Consider the following 16,147-nt stretch of genomic DNA (forward strand, 5'->3'; position numbering starts at 1 on the left):
CCTTTTAATTTCTCAAGTTTATGCTCCTATCTCGCTATATGTGGCTTGGTTTAACTCTTTCTCCTCTCCGTTACTTAAAACTGAAGTTTAGTAATGCTCATTGTTTTGACACACAAATAGAACAGAATTATCTATGTACTCATGTGGCCCCACTGATTAAACCTAATTATATCTGTAGCTTGTCCAGTGAGATCACTTCTAAATAGACTTGGGGTTTGATGACCTAGATGTTAGGCCCATTTAAACAACAAGCATCATCATCATCATAAATAGGCCTGTGACTTTGTTTGTTACGTCATTGTTTTAGGGAGATCTCTAATTACTAAAATCGTTTACATTGAAATGAAATGGCTTATGGTTTTTAGTGACGGGAGTGTCCGAGGACATGTTCGGCTCGCCAGGTGCAGGTCTTTTGATTTGACGCCCATAGGCGACCTGTGCATTGTGATGAGGATGAAATGATGAAGATGACACATACACACAGCCCCCGTGCCAGCGAAATTAGCCAATGATGGTTAAAATTCCCAACCCTGCCGGGAATTGAACCCGGGACCCCTGTGACCAAAGGCTAGCACGCTAACCATTTAGCCATGGAACCGGACGTTCACATTGATTAGTGTGTTTTTTTGACATTAAGTCCAGGCTGGTAACCTAGATGTGATTTGATATTTACTTAAATACATTAGGGATTGTGAATTGATGTTATTTCCAGGAAATGGCGATAGTAGTTCAATGGATGAAGAGAAGACCCACCATGGCAGTGCGACACTGCCTGGTAACTGTAGCCTGGGCTCTGCTCATGCATCTTCTAGTGCAGGCATGATCAAGTATGCATCAGAGGAGGGCTCAGAGTGCAGTTCGGTGACGAGCGAAAGTTTACCTGCAGCGGGTACAGCTACTCACCAATCCTCCCCTCACCACACTATGCCCATGCACATGACCTCCACGTATAGCAACCTGGAGCCCATTTTCAGTGAACTCAGAGAACGACGAGAAGAGTGTGAGAGACTACGAGAGGAACTCGAAAGTTTAAAGGTAAGCCTCGGTTTCTCCTCATTTGTGTTTAACAGGATAGAACATGAGATTTTTCCTCTCAGTCATTGTAGCCCGAGATTTTAATGGTTTTCTAATTATTTTATTTAGTTAATACCATACTAATATTAAAATAAACAGGGAATTATTTTTGAACCTCATCAACAGCTGAGCACAGACCATCTCGGTTGAGGTCATGCCTGTCTCATAACAACAGACAGTTCCTGTACTGAAGGCTGCACATGGGCTCGTGGTTATGGAGCACGTATAATTTCTGTCTTTATGTTGATGAACTTTTTCCACCTTTAAGAATGCTGTTTATGAAACGCTTCATCGATATCATTGCATTTTCTTAGCTACAGCTGGTTGCTGCAATGTTGGGACATAGACTTAACCAGACATCTCATGTCAGTATTTAGAACTAGAAATATTCTCCTAGTACGTCAAAATGACTTTGTGTAAACACGTATTTAATTATTTTAACATTTCTGGAGGACTGATTGAACTGCTCTTTAACTCAGATTTGGAAGATGACTTTGAAAATTTTCCCTGTGTTGTAAGTGCGTATGATGCAGGATTCTGTGTTGAAAATTGCTTTTACAATACTACATGCTTCAAAGGTTTTAAGCAGTGGGGAAATTATTACAAAAACAGTTATCCGTTATGCAAATAATGGTATATGTGTACTAAATGCAACTTTATATATAATTCAGAGCAACATGAACATATACAGTAGTTAAAATTCTCTCTTCATCTAGAAGTACTTAGCACTCAAAAGGTTAAGATATCGGTGCAATTCAGGTGTGAATGTTAACACTATATTTAAAAAGTAAATTTTACTGTTTATTGATATGTTGACATATGAACAGAGAATTTTCATGCATGATGCTTGTATATGGCAGCCTCTTGTAAGGAGTGCATAAACATTTTTAAGAGAAAATCTCTGGCAGTCCATTTCCTCATAAAGATACTAACATTTTATCGTAGATGTTGGAAAACAGAATTAACAGCATTCCTTAGCAAAAGCATAGTGTTTAATAGAGGACAAAACTTGGATCAGATTGGAGGAATACTATAACATTCTGAAATATCTATGTTGTCTTGAACAGGAAATAGGTTTCTCACAATTCTCAGCCTTCAGTATAAAGCAACTTAATTTTAAAAATTGTAACATTACAGAATGCCCATAGCCCAAGAATACAACCCACTTGACAATGCATGTTGAGTAAATTTCAGTAATTACCGGGCGAGTTGGCCGTGTGCGTAGAGGCACGCGGCTGTGAGCTTGCATCCGGGAGATAGTAGGTTTGAATCCCACTATCGGCAGCCCTGAAGATGGTTTTCCGTGGTTTCCCATTTTCACACCAGGCAAATGCTGGGGCTGTACATTAATTAAGGCCATGGCCGCTTCTTTCCAACTCCTAGGCCTTTCCTATCCCATCGTCGCCGTAAGACCTATCTGTGTCATTGCGACGTAAAGCCCCTAGCAAAAAAAAAAATTCAGTAATTTTATTTTACAGAATGGTCCACATTTAGTATTTAAGTAAAGACATAGATAAATACATAAGTAAACAATGGTAAGGGATATGGCATGTTTAATAGCAATCACAAGTGACTCACAATGTTGACAAGTGTGTGGTTGCTATTAAACATACCATTTCCCTTACCATTATTTACTCCCGAGTTGAGGGGCTTGGTAGTAAATAATGGTAAGGGACATGACATGTTTGATAGCAACCACAAACTTGTCAACATTGTGGATCACTTCTGGTTGCTATTAAATAAATAATGAGCAAATAAATAAATAGGTAAATAAAATGAGTAAATAATGGTAAGGAACATGGCATGTTTAATAGCAACCACAGGTGAATCACAACGTTGACAAGTTTGTGGTTGTTATTAAACATGCAGTGTCACATTCCATTATTTATTCTCGAGCCCCGCAGTTTTGTTTACATGGATCTGTTAATACAGAAAATAATAGACCCTGGATCACAGAAAATCCCCAATAATGCACATTGTTCTGCTACATGATTTAAATTAGGCTAAGGTGTATGGTAACTGCAGTAATGATAATAGGGCCCATATTTTTTTTAAAATATACTTTAGATTGGTACCTCAAACAAATACTTGCACTTGATTTTTAAAAGGTAATCCAATAATGAAAGACAATATGTGCATTATCAGAAAGATTTTGCAACATCACACACTGTTTGCGATACTTTGGAATCTTTAAGGGTGGTTATTGATGACAGAATCATTTGTACAGGGTTTCCTGGCCTTAGCTATGCTACCTTCAACTGTTGCAAACCAAAAAGAGAGGTGTTAAAAAATATCTCCTGTATCATGTAACGGGAGCAAAAAAAAATCTGTTAAAAGAAGTCAATCAAAAATTTGTGGCTCTTGACACACACTTTTTCATATAACATTTTTACGTCGCACAGACACCGATAGGTCTTATGGCAACACTGGTATAGGAAAGGGCTAGGAATGGGAAGGAAGTGGCTGTGGCCTTAATTGAGGTACAGCACCAGCATTTGCCTGGTGTGAAAATGGGAAACCATGGAAAGCCATTTTCAGGGCTGCTGACAGTGGGGTTCAAACCCACTATCTCCCAGATGCAAGCTCACAGCTGCGTGCCCCTAACCGTGTAGTCAACATGCAACTCTTCTAGGACAAGTTAGTACTAATTATGAATTAAAAATACAATAATATTGTATTCATGTTATATTCTTTATCAAAGTTGTGCAAGTTGAAATGTGAAAAGAACTTGTTCATCAACAGAGCCAGTGACTAGCATGACCTTGGCCCTCCATAGGCTGTGCTCATCTATGATTGTTGGACAAAAATGAACTTGCTGTGTATTTGTTACCAGTGACTCTTTCACATTCTACCCTTTCTTGATAGTGCTTTCAGATCTTGTCCCTTTCTGCCATTTTTATTACTATTTTCTTTCTTGGAGAAAAAAGAAGGCCAAGAATATAACTGTAGTTTAGGGGAGTTAATTAATATTCCTACCGTAATGTGTCTCTGAGGTAACTGGTGCATTGTTTCTAAAGTAACGTGTGAATTTGACTACAGGGTCTGCAACAGGAGGTCTCCTTCATGAGCCAGGCTGTGCAGGAGGAACGTTTCCGCTGTGAGAGACTTGAGGAGCAGGTAAACGACCTCACAGAACTGCACCAGAATGAAGTGGAGAATCTAAAACAGACCATCTCTGACATGGAAGAAAAAGTGCAGTACCAAAGTGAGGAACGCTTGCGGGATATCCATGAAATGTTAGAATGTTGCCAGACCAAGGTATATACTTCATATTCAGTGTTGTTTCTTAGTAACTGCATTTCATGTGTTAGTTTCATTATTCAGAATAATGGTGTGGAGATGTTTTATGCAGGAAAGCTGAAAGAAATGCCAAATTAATACATTTCAGTAAAAATACTAATAGAAATTTGTCAAAATTTATCACAGATAGAGCATTTTGCAGATGATGTCACTCTGTACAAAGTAATATATAAGTTACCGGATTAGGAGCAACTGCAAAAAGACCTCAACAAAGTTGTGAGATAGATGGTAAACAACATTATGTTGGTAAATGGGGTGAAAAGTCATGTAAGTTTCACCAAGAGGAAGAATCCTCTGTTTCAATTATAGTGTTGGAGTGGAAGTACCTCAAAGTGATCATTTTAAGTACCTATTGTGCCTTTGCTGGCAAGATGTAGTGTTTACCGTGCACTATGTCTTCTGGTATGGGCTAGAATAAATTTGTTACTTTCATTGATCTGTCTCAGTCTTATACCTTGGCTTTGACAATATGAAAGTGGCTGCGTTATGAGTGATGCCATTCCTTATGCAACCAGTCCCTGCTATGAATGGTGTGAAAATGTCACTCATAGGGTCGGTTGGTGCACGCATTTCAGTAGACTTGGCAGACTGATATGCAATCGCAACTTCTGGCCCAGTGAGGAAAGCCACGGGAAACTACCTCACTCCTCATTTCCCTAGTACGCCTAATCAGTGACACCTAGGCAATCTATGACAGCTAACGGTGGACCTGTTGAGGATCCAACCAGCCTTCGGGCTGAATACCCAACATACATCCATACATGTGTTGATATAGGAAAGATCAGATCAACGAGGTTGTAAATAAAGGTTACAGATCTTGTCTTATGGTTATGAGGGTATTTAGGTAGTAAAGATATGGAGGAGAGGGCATATAAATCACTGGTGAGACCTCAATTAAAGTATGGTTCCAGTGTATGCGACCCTCATCAGGATTACTTGATTCGAGTACTGGAAAAGATTGAAAGGAAAGTAGCCCAATTTATTCTGGGTGATTTCCAACAAACGATTAGTGTTACAAAGATGCTACAATCTTTGGGCTGGGAGGGCTTGGGAGTAAGGAGATGAGCTGCTCGACTAAGTGGTATGTTGCAAGTTATAAAATTCATTGTTTTTTAAATCTGTTTGAAAGTAACTTCTTTTAAAAGTGTAAAATTTTATTGTGTGTTATTTTCCACCTATTCAATACAATCAGTCGTAAGATTAATGTTCTTTCCACCGAGCTCGATAGCTGCAGTCGCTTAAGTGCGGCCAGTATCCAGTATTCGGGAGATAGTAGGTTCGAACCCCACTGTCGGCAGCCCTGAAAATGGTTTTCCGTGGTTTCCCATTTTCACACCAGGCAAATGCTGGGGCTGTACCTTAATTAAGGCCACGGCCGCTTCCTTCCCACTCCTAGCCCTTTCCTGTCCCATCGTCGCCGTAAGACCTATCTGTGTCGGTGCGACGTAAAACACCTAGCAAAAAAAAAAAAAAAAAAAAAAAATGTTCTTTCCTCATTATACTATGAACATGGGACATGTTTCACACCTTTTGAAGGGCATCATCACCCTTATCATCGCCTCAATACCGAAACAGGTATCTGTTTAGCTATGACATAATAGTGTGATTAACTATCTTCTTTTCTATACACTAATATTGTGGTGTTGGCGTGCTGCATCGATGTTGTGGCATTCTAATGTTGGCTTGTTGATCAAAAAGAGAACAGGCTATGGGACAGTTGTGATATCAGGCTGTCGGGTGTATATAAGCTTTGTAAAGGGAGAAGTAGGAATTAACCAGATTAAAAATGTCAGAAACAAAATGGGAGAGGGTAACCGGAAACATTGTAACTATTGCTGTGTTGACGCTTACCTTTTGCCCACTTGAATGTTACCTTGATGTCTGAGTACTGGTTGTCGCGTATTGTATGTGTGTGTTGTCTTGGTGGAGGGGAGTGCTCTTGTGAAGGCAGGGTTATTGGCTAGCGGGTTGTGCATGAGGGGGAGTTGCTTGCGTCTAGTGGGGAAGAGGGACGTGATGTGTTTATTGGCCTGATTATTTTCTTTTTTTTTTTTAAACTTTACATAAAATATTATCTTGAAGATTTAACTGATGGAATAGGATTGGTAATTGTTCATAAAGAGGACTTTCAATGTCTACTGGATCGTCTATGTTTTGATTTACGTTATATTTCTGATCTAAAAAAATATAAAGTTTTTTGAATTCAGTCATGAGTCTGCCTTTATCGATATTTTTTTAAAATCTGGAGATCGCTTTCAATTGTAGCAACTCCCCCTCATGCACAACCCGCTTGCCAATAGCCCGCCTTCACAAGACCACTCCCCTCCACCAAGACGACACACATACAATACGCATAGCAGAACATCGGCGAGCACCACTACTCAAACATCAAGGTAACATTCAAGTGGGCAAAAGGTAAGAGTCAACACAGTAATATTTATAATTTTTCCGGTTACCCTCTCCCATCTATTTTATGCTTTAAGGCTTTAAGTTAACGAAACTAATAGCCTTCAAAGCTATAAATAAAGACAGAAAATTTTTAAGCCTGATATTTTTAATCTATTTAATTCCTACTTTTCCCTTTACAAAGCTTATATACACCCGACAGCGTGACATCACAACTGTCCCGTAGCCTGTTCTCTTTTTTTATCAACAAGCCAACATTAGAATGCCACAACATCGACGCAGCACGCCAACACCACAATATTACTGTATACAAAAGAAGACTGTTAATGACACTATTATGTCATAGCTAAACAGGTATCTGTTTTGGTATTGAGGCGATGATAAGGCTGATGATGCCCTTTAAAAGGGGCGTAACATGTCCCATGTTCATAGTTTATTGAGGAAAGAACATTAATCTTATAATTGATTGTATTGAATAGGTGGAAAATCATCATCGTCCTAAACCATCTCCAGTTTCCCGGATGTAGTATATGAGCCTCCTCCATCTCATCCTGTCCTTGTACCATTCTTCCTCCACCAACTTTTCCCAATCATGACCTCTCAGCAGCACATCGTTCTTAACTAAATCTATCCATTCCCTTCGTGGCCTTCCCACGTGTCATCTTTCTTCTACTTTTCTGTCAAATTCCCTCCTTGCAGTTCTGTTTACTGGCATCCTCTTCATGTGACCAAACCACTTCAGTCTTGATATCTGAATCTTATTGAGGAGAGAATCATCGATTCCTACTTCTTCTCTAATTTTCTCATTCCTAATCTTGTCTTTCCTGGTTTTCTGGATCATAGTGCGTAGGAATTTCATTTCAACTGCCTGAAGTTTGGAATTATCTCTATTGGTCAGTGTTGTGGTTTCGAGACTATATGTTTGTAAGAATTGGTGTATAATAGGACTTGTACAATGTCATTTTTGTTTTCATGGGTATTTGCTCATCCCACAGCAGGTGTCTTACCTGGTGGTAAAATTGTGTTGTCTTATTGATTGATTGTTCACCTCATGTTTTGCTAGGTTGTCATTTGATATAACGTTACCCAAGTATTTGAAAACTGGAACGCTGTCCAGTTGGGCTTCATTTAACATGACTATTGGTTCTGCTCCTTCCCCATACACTTTCATCACCAGCATCTTGGTCTTATGTTTAAACCATATTTCTTAAACTCCTCATTCCAGCTTTACATTGTCTCTCCCAATTCCTCTTCTGAGTCACTCGAGATTCCAAAATCATCTGCAAATGTGAAGGCTTTGATATCTCCATGTTCTTTCCTTTTAATAGATTTCATTACTACATCCATTACAATGATAAATAGAAGTGGTGACAATGAGCTGCTCTGCTGCACTCCTCTCTTTGTTTCAGACCAGTCCGACAAACCACATCCTACTTGAATACAGCTTCTATTCCTACTATACAACATTTTCACTTTATCGATGAGGCTGTCTCGCACTTGAGTTCTTTCGTGCATTGCCAAATTCTTTCCGTTGGTACACTATCGTATGCTTTCTCAATGTCCAAAAATATTAGAAATAAAGGCTTGTTCTTCTCCCAGTATTTTTCCATTAGCAACCTAATTGCAAATATAAGGTCTGTAGTTGACCTTCTTGGTCTGAAACCATACTGTTCTTCTTCCAAAATTGTGTGCTTTGACATGTTTTAATGAAGTGTTTGACTGCCTTGAGTGTTAATATTATAATTTTATGACATTGAGTGATCCAGGTTCCTTTCAATGTTTCAGTAGATATTGAGACATTTGATCTTGAACATTTTCATACACTATATTCCTATTGTAGATTATCATGAATAAATCCAACAAGAAACAGTACTTCCAGACATTCAAAGAATCATATTGTGTTAATTTTCCGTGGATACTAAAAATCAAGAAAGAGAGAAAAATTTGCCTTTTGAATGGTATGTGGGTGTGATATTAATATTGCATGTGGTAGAAGAAACAATTTAAGTAATCATGTGAAGAGCAGTAAACACGTAAGATACGTTAAATCGAAGGAAGATAGCAAGAAAATCAACACCTCTTTTGCCAAGTCTGGAAACGTTGACAGTGACGTAATTAGTGCCGAGTGTCTGTGTACTTCCTTTTTGGTGGAACACAATGTACCCTTAAGTGCGGCTGATCATGCTAGTGTTTTATTTAAAAAGATGTTTCCCACCTCAGAAGCTGCAAAGAATTACAGCTGTGGTTGCATGAAAACAACATGCATTGTAAATAAAATGGCAAAAAAAAAAAAGCATCATCTGAAGTTAAGTGCCTTCAGAACGGACCATTTTCTTTGGCAATGGATGGAAGCAGTTATAGAAATGCCATGTTGTATCCTATTGTTGTTTCATTATATGATATTCCGCAGGAAAAAGTAATGAGAGCTGTGCTGTCCATACCAGGATTAGACAGGGACTCAATAGGGCGAACATAGGTAACGTGATGTTATCACAGCTGGATTCTTATAACATATCAATTGAAAACTGTGTGGCTTTGTGCTCCGACAATGCTCCTGTTATGGTAGGACACAATGTGGTTTCAGCAGTTCTGAAGGAAGTTCAAACAGGTATTCCCGTCATAGGTTGCATTTGCCACCTGATTAATCTAGCAGCTGAAAAAGGTGCTGGAAGAATACCACTTAAAGTGGATGAAATCCTTGTTGATATGTATTATTTCTTAGAAAAGAGTGTCAAAAGGAAAGAACGCCTTCAGAAATTTCAGAACTTGCACAATAAAGAGGCAATGAAAATTCTGAAGCATGTATGTACTAGGTGGTTATCTTTAGGCAGATGTTTGGATATACTACTGGACCAGTGGGATCCGCTTCTTTCTTTCTTTCTTTCTTTCTTTCTTCAAGGAGGAAGTAATATTATGTACCCAAAACATTTCCACAAGCTTGAAATCTTTTAGAATACCTAGAGTTGAACAAAGTGGATCCAAAGAGTATCAGAAGAGAATTCTTGATTCTGCTACTACACATGCCCCTAAGAGAGTAGCATATTCTTCCAAATGTGACAAACCCATCCTAAAACGTAAGACTTCCGCTACAACATGTGAGGAAAAATTGTTTATGTTCTTATCCTCAAACTTGAACAAAGCCTATTGCACTTTCCTTCATGTGACTATTCCTGTATTTGACAAATTCTATGTTGCCCTTCAGACTTCTTCCCCACAAGTTTACTTTTTATTAGAACTTCTAATTGATTTGCTAAAGCAGTTGTTCACAAAGTTTGTTAAGCCCAAAATTGTCAAAAGCTCCTCATTGCTTGAAGTTGAGTACAACTTGATTCAAAATCAAAGAAGTGATGACCAGGCAAGTTGGCCGTGCGGTTAGTGTCGTGCAGCTGTGAGCTAGTGGGTTCAAACCCCACTGTTGGCACCCCTGAAGATAGTTTTCCATGGTTTCCCCATTTTCACACCAGGCAAATGATGGGGCTGTACCTTAAGGCCACGGCCGCTTCCTTCCCACTCCAAGGCATTTCCTGTCCCTTTGTCACCATAAGACCTATCTGTGTCAGTGCGACGTAAAACAAATAGAAAAAAAAAAAGGAAAAAAAGTGATAATGAGTTAGTTACTGGCATTCAGACTTCAAACATAGTGAATGATCTCCAGGATACAGATAAATCCCTTTTCTTTTCATCAGTGAGAAACTACTTTTGTACTGACTGTGACTACATCATCAAGTTTCCACTCAAGGATGATGTGTTAAAGCATGCTCAACTTGCTAGGTTAGACAAAATTGAAGATGCACAGTTTTCTTCCATTCATTTTTTCTTGGAAAAGTTTTCTATCATGCAAGGAAGAGAATGAAACTACAGATGAGGTGGTGAATGAGCTTCAGAGGCAGTTCACAGCTCTTCAGATAGATGACACTTTGGATGCAAATCAAGATGCTGCAAGTGATTCCAGTTGGGCACAAATGTCAAGAATTCGTGGAGCCAATGGACTTCTTAAGTATAACCGAATTTCTAGAGTAATGCTCTCTATTCTCACCATACCCCATAGCAATGCAAAATGTGAGCGTGTTTTCAGCCTTGTGAAAAAAAATAGAACAGAGTTCATATCAACCATGTCCAATGAATATCTGGGAGTCTATTTCTATTTTGAAGACCAGGAATTCTGGTCCCTGTTATGACAAAACATTTTCTCAATACTTTTTGCAGGAAGCTAAAAAGGCATCAACTTCGACTTTAAAGTCGAACTAGCATGTGATTTGCAGTGTGTATTATTTCTTGCCTGTATTACATTAAACAAGTTTTATTGTGTAAAGACTTTTTTCAATTATCGCATATCTGCTTAATTTATCAAGGAAGTCCTGTTATGTAAGCTCCAAACTAATATTCACTACGCCTGCTGCTGTTTAACATGGATTCCTTCTTGATTGTTATGTTCATCTACAAATCATTGGCCTATGATGTAAGTAGATATGATTTCATTGAAGTATCCTGTTTAAAGCATGAATTGTTGTAATTTTGTAGCCCAGAAGTAGTATTATTTTCTTCAAGCCAGGGTATGTCGAAAATCGTTAGATTTTTTGTCGCGCGTGAGTTTTACTGATAACCCTTTTCGAAGTTGGCAGGTATGTATTTTTATCATTAGTTGGGGCATGGGCATTTATTGTAGTTCTATTTGCAGCTTTTATGGTTAGTGTTGAGAGTCTGGGAGATTGTGCTTTGAATTCTATTATGGACTCAATTGTTTTGAGATTGACCACAAATCCCATTCTGAATTGTGGACATTGCTTCATTACTCTTTTTCATGGTATTCCCTTATAAATTCTATATCCTTGTGATTCCATCAGTTCCTGATCAGTGTTTCTCATTTTCTGAACTCCGGTTTTTAGAATTGCTTTACGATCCATTTCATCTGTCAAAATTCTGAGTTTCCTTAGTTATATGATGGAATTTATATTGTGTTTTGCTATGTTGTTTATCTGTCCTGTCTCGAGTCTACATTTTGATATTCTGTCAGTCTTGGGTATTTTCAGATGCTCCGATTCATCTAAGCTATCTTTCAAGTGACTGCCCACCGTATCTGAGTGCAGTTTTCCTTGGCTACTGCCAAGTGGTGGGATTTTTCCTTAAAAGATTTCCTTCCGTGTTTGACTTTCAAAGGTAGTCAATCTTGTATGTAGCAAGCTCAGAGTTGTGTGTTAGGTCTGTGAGAGCTATCTTACTTTGCTCAAGTCTGCTGGCAAATCAGTAAGGATCCCCCCCATCTGCCACCTGGAACGCGCCCTGTCAGAGTATCACTGCTCTGCATGCTACAATAGCATTATTGTAAAATTTGTAAAAAATAAAATTAAAAACTATCAAAAATTAACTTTTGTCAGTTGCACACCAAATGTATTTGAACACAAAGATCAAATCTATAGGGGCTTGTCAGTATGATATTTACACATCATTTTTAGCAACTGTTGAAATGTGTGTCCCCTTGAATACACTGGTGAGTAAATATTTATCATATAAATATTTTACTGCAACTATGCTTCATATTTGTCTTCATCAGATCTGGGCTCTCTGGAAGAAAACATGCATTACAAGAGTGAAAATTGAACCATCTTCTCTTCATTTCAGATCTCTAAAATGGAACATCAGCAGCAGCAACATCAACAGTATGTGACACTAGAAGGAATTGATAACTCAAATGCACGTGCAGTGGTTGTTAAGCTCATCAATGTGGTGCTGACAGTGCTGCAAGTTGTTCTGTTGCTGGTAGCCACAGCTGCAGGCATTGTTATGCCTTTCCTACGCACACGGTCAGTGAGCAAAGACAAATTATAGGTATACTGTCAGAGCTTTAAGAAATTCATAGACTCTATTCAAGAAGTGACTATTGTAAATTAGTATTCCTGTGCTTCAAATTTATAATATCTGTAGAACAAATTTCATCACAGGAGTTATGTGAAGATAAGTTCTTTGAGAATATAACCTGATAGGAATATCAAAACTCTTCCTCATTAACACACTTTCCCACTTAGTACGTTGTGAATTCAAACTCATGATTCCCATTATATTAAATCTGTACAAAGATACCTCTTTTCACGTCACAGTTTTTCACTTTTACCACTTACTACAATTACATTTTCCCCAGACCTGAAATATTCTTTGTCATTCTTTGTGTGTGGAATGTGATTTCCAACACAGATAAGAGCCCTCGCCACAGGTCAGTTGGAGAAAGTTGCACAATAAGAGGAAATGGCCTTGAATTCCGTAACTCACAAGATATATTGCATCTTTGGGGAGCAAGCTGTTAGTTTCAGGAAAGTTCACTTGTACTTCATTGGTTAGCAGCAAAAACCACATACTAGAACAAGACAGGACAGTGCTATCTTAAAGTACAGTAATAAATTCCACTGCAGCTCGGAGCATTGAATGCAGTTTTCACGTGATTTTCTCAAAGCTGTCCTGTTTTATTCTATAGAAAGATCTTTGTTGGCAGTAAGATCACTGAATAGACTGATGCGCTTGATTGTGCTTATATTTCACATTCCTGTAAGAAGTTTGAAATTTATTGTGTGTTGAGTGGTAATAAGAAGTGAAGTGAATATTTCATCATGTAGACAGCCTACTTACGGACTAGGAACATAATTGTGAGAACTTCAGTTACGCGGTACGCTCGTTAATAAAGACAACATTTAAATGCTTCAGGGAGTAGATAGGTGTCCACAACTTAAGTGTGTAGAATTGGCACGAATATTAAAACTCGCACCTTCAACTTTGAACACTTTAGTGAGCACCAGAGACAAAATATGGAATTCAGAAACAGTAAACGAGTGCATGAAGGGAAGTTTTCCAGAGTTGGAAGAAATGCTTTTGAAATGGATGAACCAAGTACGTGCTGCAAACGTCCCTGTAGATGGGAATATAGTTCACGACAAAGCAACTTATATTGCCAACCAAATGGGACTGACAAACTTTGCTGTGTCCAATGGATGGATTGAACAATTTTTTTTTATTATTATTATTATTTTTTTTAACATAGTGTAGTGTACAAATGTGTGCAAGGAGAAGCAACCAATATTGATGACGAAACTGTCATAAAATGGAGTACTGTTAACTGCTGAGAGAGACTACGAGTGCAATGCTGGTGAAATAGGGCTCGTTTTTAGCCTACTTCCTGGCAGGACTCTAGCATACAGAGGAGAGACCTGCCATGATGGGAAACTCGGTAAGGAGAGATTAACTGTTCTGGTATGCTGCAACGAGAGCAGCACAGAAAAGTGCCACCACTTGTCATATGTAAAGTCATAAAGCTTCAATGTTTTAAAAATGGTTGGAGCTTGCCATGCCAATATAAAGCCAACGGCAATGTGTCGTCCTTATTTGAAGATTTTTTGCATGTACTTGACGCCACAATGGGGGCTAAAAATCATAAAATATGACTATTAATCGGCCAGTGTGCTGCACATCCTGTAAATGTACCTACCAGTAATGTAAAGGGGGTATTTCTCCCAGCAAACTGCAAGAGTCAACTTCAGCCTCTTGATCGGGGTTACTATTCACTGTGTAAAAAAAAGAAAGAAAAAGAAAAAAAGAAAAAAAAGAAAGAAAGAAGTACCAGAAAATGCTGGTACAAGAAAGGTTGGCCAACATTGACAGTGTGGAAGAATGAGGAATATCACGATCCTTGATGCTATGCACATTTTAAAATGCCTTTGAGGTTGATCAAGCTACGATTAGCAACTGCATCTGTTAGGCAGGATTTTGAGTGAGAAATGGAACTGTTCATAATGCAGAAAATTACGTAGAAGTCACTGAAGAACCTGAGGAATTTCACTGCTATGTTGAGTGTGACATTGATGTTGCTATTTGTCAGGCTCAGACAGTTGGTAACATTTTTTAAAATGAAGGAGGAGGATGATGATGAAGAAGAAGTCACACCGACCCTAGCAAAGGCAGTGGAAGGAATGGACATGGTTAAAAGCTTTGTGACTAGTTTCATGGTTGACAAAAGATGTCATGAACATTCTGACACAACTACACTCAACCGTGTATACCTTGGGACAGAAAAGCAGGAAATAAACCACTGTGGACATGTTTAATAAACGTACAACTGAATGTGATGGCGTATAAGCCTACCCTGATTTTTTTTGAAACATCAGTCCAGTATGATGTGGTCAATAACATATGCTGAGTGTTCTGTGTAGGCCGTTTATCTGCTGCTGCTGCTTATCATCATAATTCGGGCAGAAATACTTTTCCTAGATGGACAGAAATTATCATATGCAATGAATGAACACTGCAGATTGTTATTAGATAACTTACTGTTTATACTTCATGGTTAATTTTTTGACAGTTTATTCCTTGCAATGTACGTAGGTGGAGTCATAAGTCATGCCAACTATATTTGATATTTGGTAAAATAGATTTTTTTTTTTTTAAGGAAATTTTCAAATTGCTATTAAATTTTCTCAAATTTTGTTGAATATTTTATGCCCTTATTTTCATAAATATAAAGAGCTATATTCATGATTGTAGTTCAAAATTAAGCTGCACATTAAAGCATTGTGCCGAATTTCATTGGTCTGTCATTAATGGTTACTGAGATATTGGACTTCTGCTTTTACTTTGAATTGCTCTCCTGTAAAAGTGTGTTTTTTAGAATATTAATTTTTACTCTCTCTGTAATCACTAATGACAGACAAATAAAATTCAGCACACTGTTTTAATTGCAAGTAACTACCACTCCATGTCTGCTACAATATATGATTCCTCTCGCCTGTTCTCATGTATCTATACAAGAGTGGGATTTAATTATTTCTTCACTTAAAAGAATATAACCATCATGTTTTGTTATGTATGAACATTATTAACTGACTGGCAGCCATGAGTTTGATTATTACACTGCCAGCTCTATGTTGTACCTTATGTTTTTAACCTCTGGCACCGAGCTCGATAGCTGAAGTCGCTTAAATGCGGCCAGTATCCAGTATTCGGGAGATAGTAGGTTCGAACCCCACTGTCGGCAGCTCTGAAAATGGTTTTCCGTGGTTTCCCATTTTCACACCAGGCAAATGCTGGGGCTGTACCTTAATTAAGGCCACGGCCGCTTCCTTCCCACTCCTAGCCCTTCCCTGTTCCATCGTCGCCATAAGACCTATCTGTGTCGGTGCGACGTAAAGCAACTGGCAAAAAATAACCTCTGGCAACACGATTATGTGTTTTTTTTTCTAACTCAGCCATGATGAACACTCTTATATATTTTCACTCTTGTTTTTATGTTTGAACATTCTGATTGACTGACTGGTAACAATGATATCCTAATGATTTTAATTATTTCACTACCAGCTCTGTATTGTACTTTCTGTTCTTATCCTCTGTC

General features: G+C 38.3%; 1 protein-coding gene across 9 annotated transcripts in view; it reads left to right on the forward strand.

Annotated features, from left to right (window-relative positions):
- Positions 1-16,147, forward strand: part of LOC136857997 (transmembrane and coiled-coil domains protein 2) — a 267,616-nt gene that overhangs the window by 193,057 nt on the left and 58,412 nt on the right. For all 9 annotated transcript variants that reach the window (XR_010858585.2, XR_010858584.2, XM_067137170.2 and 6 more), the window contains 3 exons: positions 713-1,035; positions 4,114-4,332; positions 12,400-12,581. Coding sequence is in view for 7 of the 9 variants with exons in the window: in XM_067137170.2 (XP_066993271.1) it covers positions 713-1,035; positions 4,114-4,332; positions 12,400-12,581 (724 nt within the window). In the remaining 2 variants the exon portion in view is untranslated. The remainder of the gene's footprint in view (positions 1-712; positions 1,036-4,113; positions 4,333-12,399; positions 12,582-16,147) is intronic.

Source organism: Anabrus simplex, chromosome 1, assembly GCF_040414725.1.
Source record: "Anabrus simplex isolate iqAnaSimp1 chromosome 1, ASM4041472v1, whole genome shotgun sequence".
In the NCBI taxonomy this organism is placed as follows: Eukaryota; Metazoa; Arthropoda; class Insecta; order Orthoptera; family Tettigoniidae; genus Anabrus; species Anabrus simplex.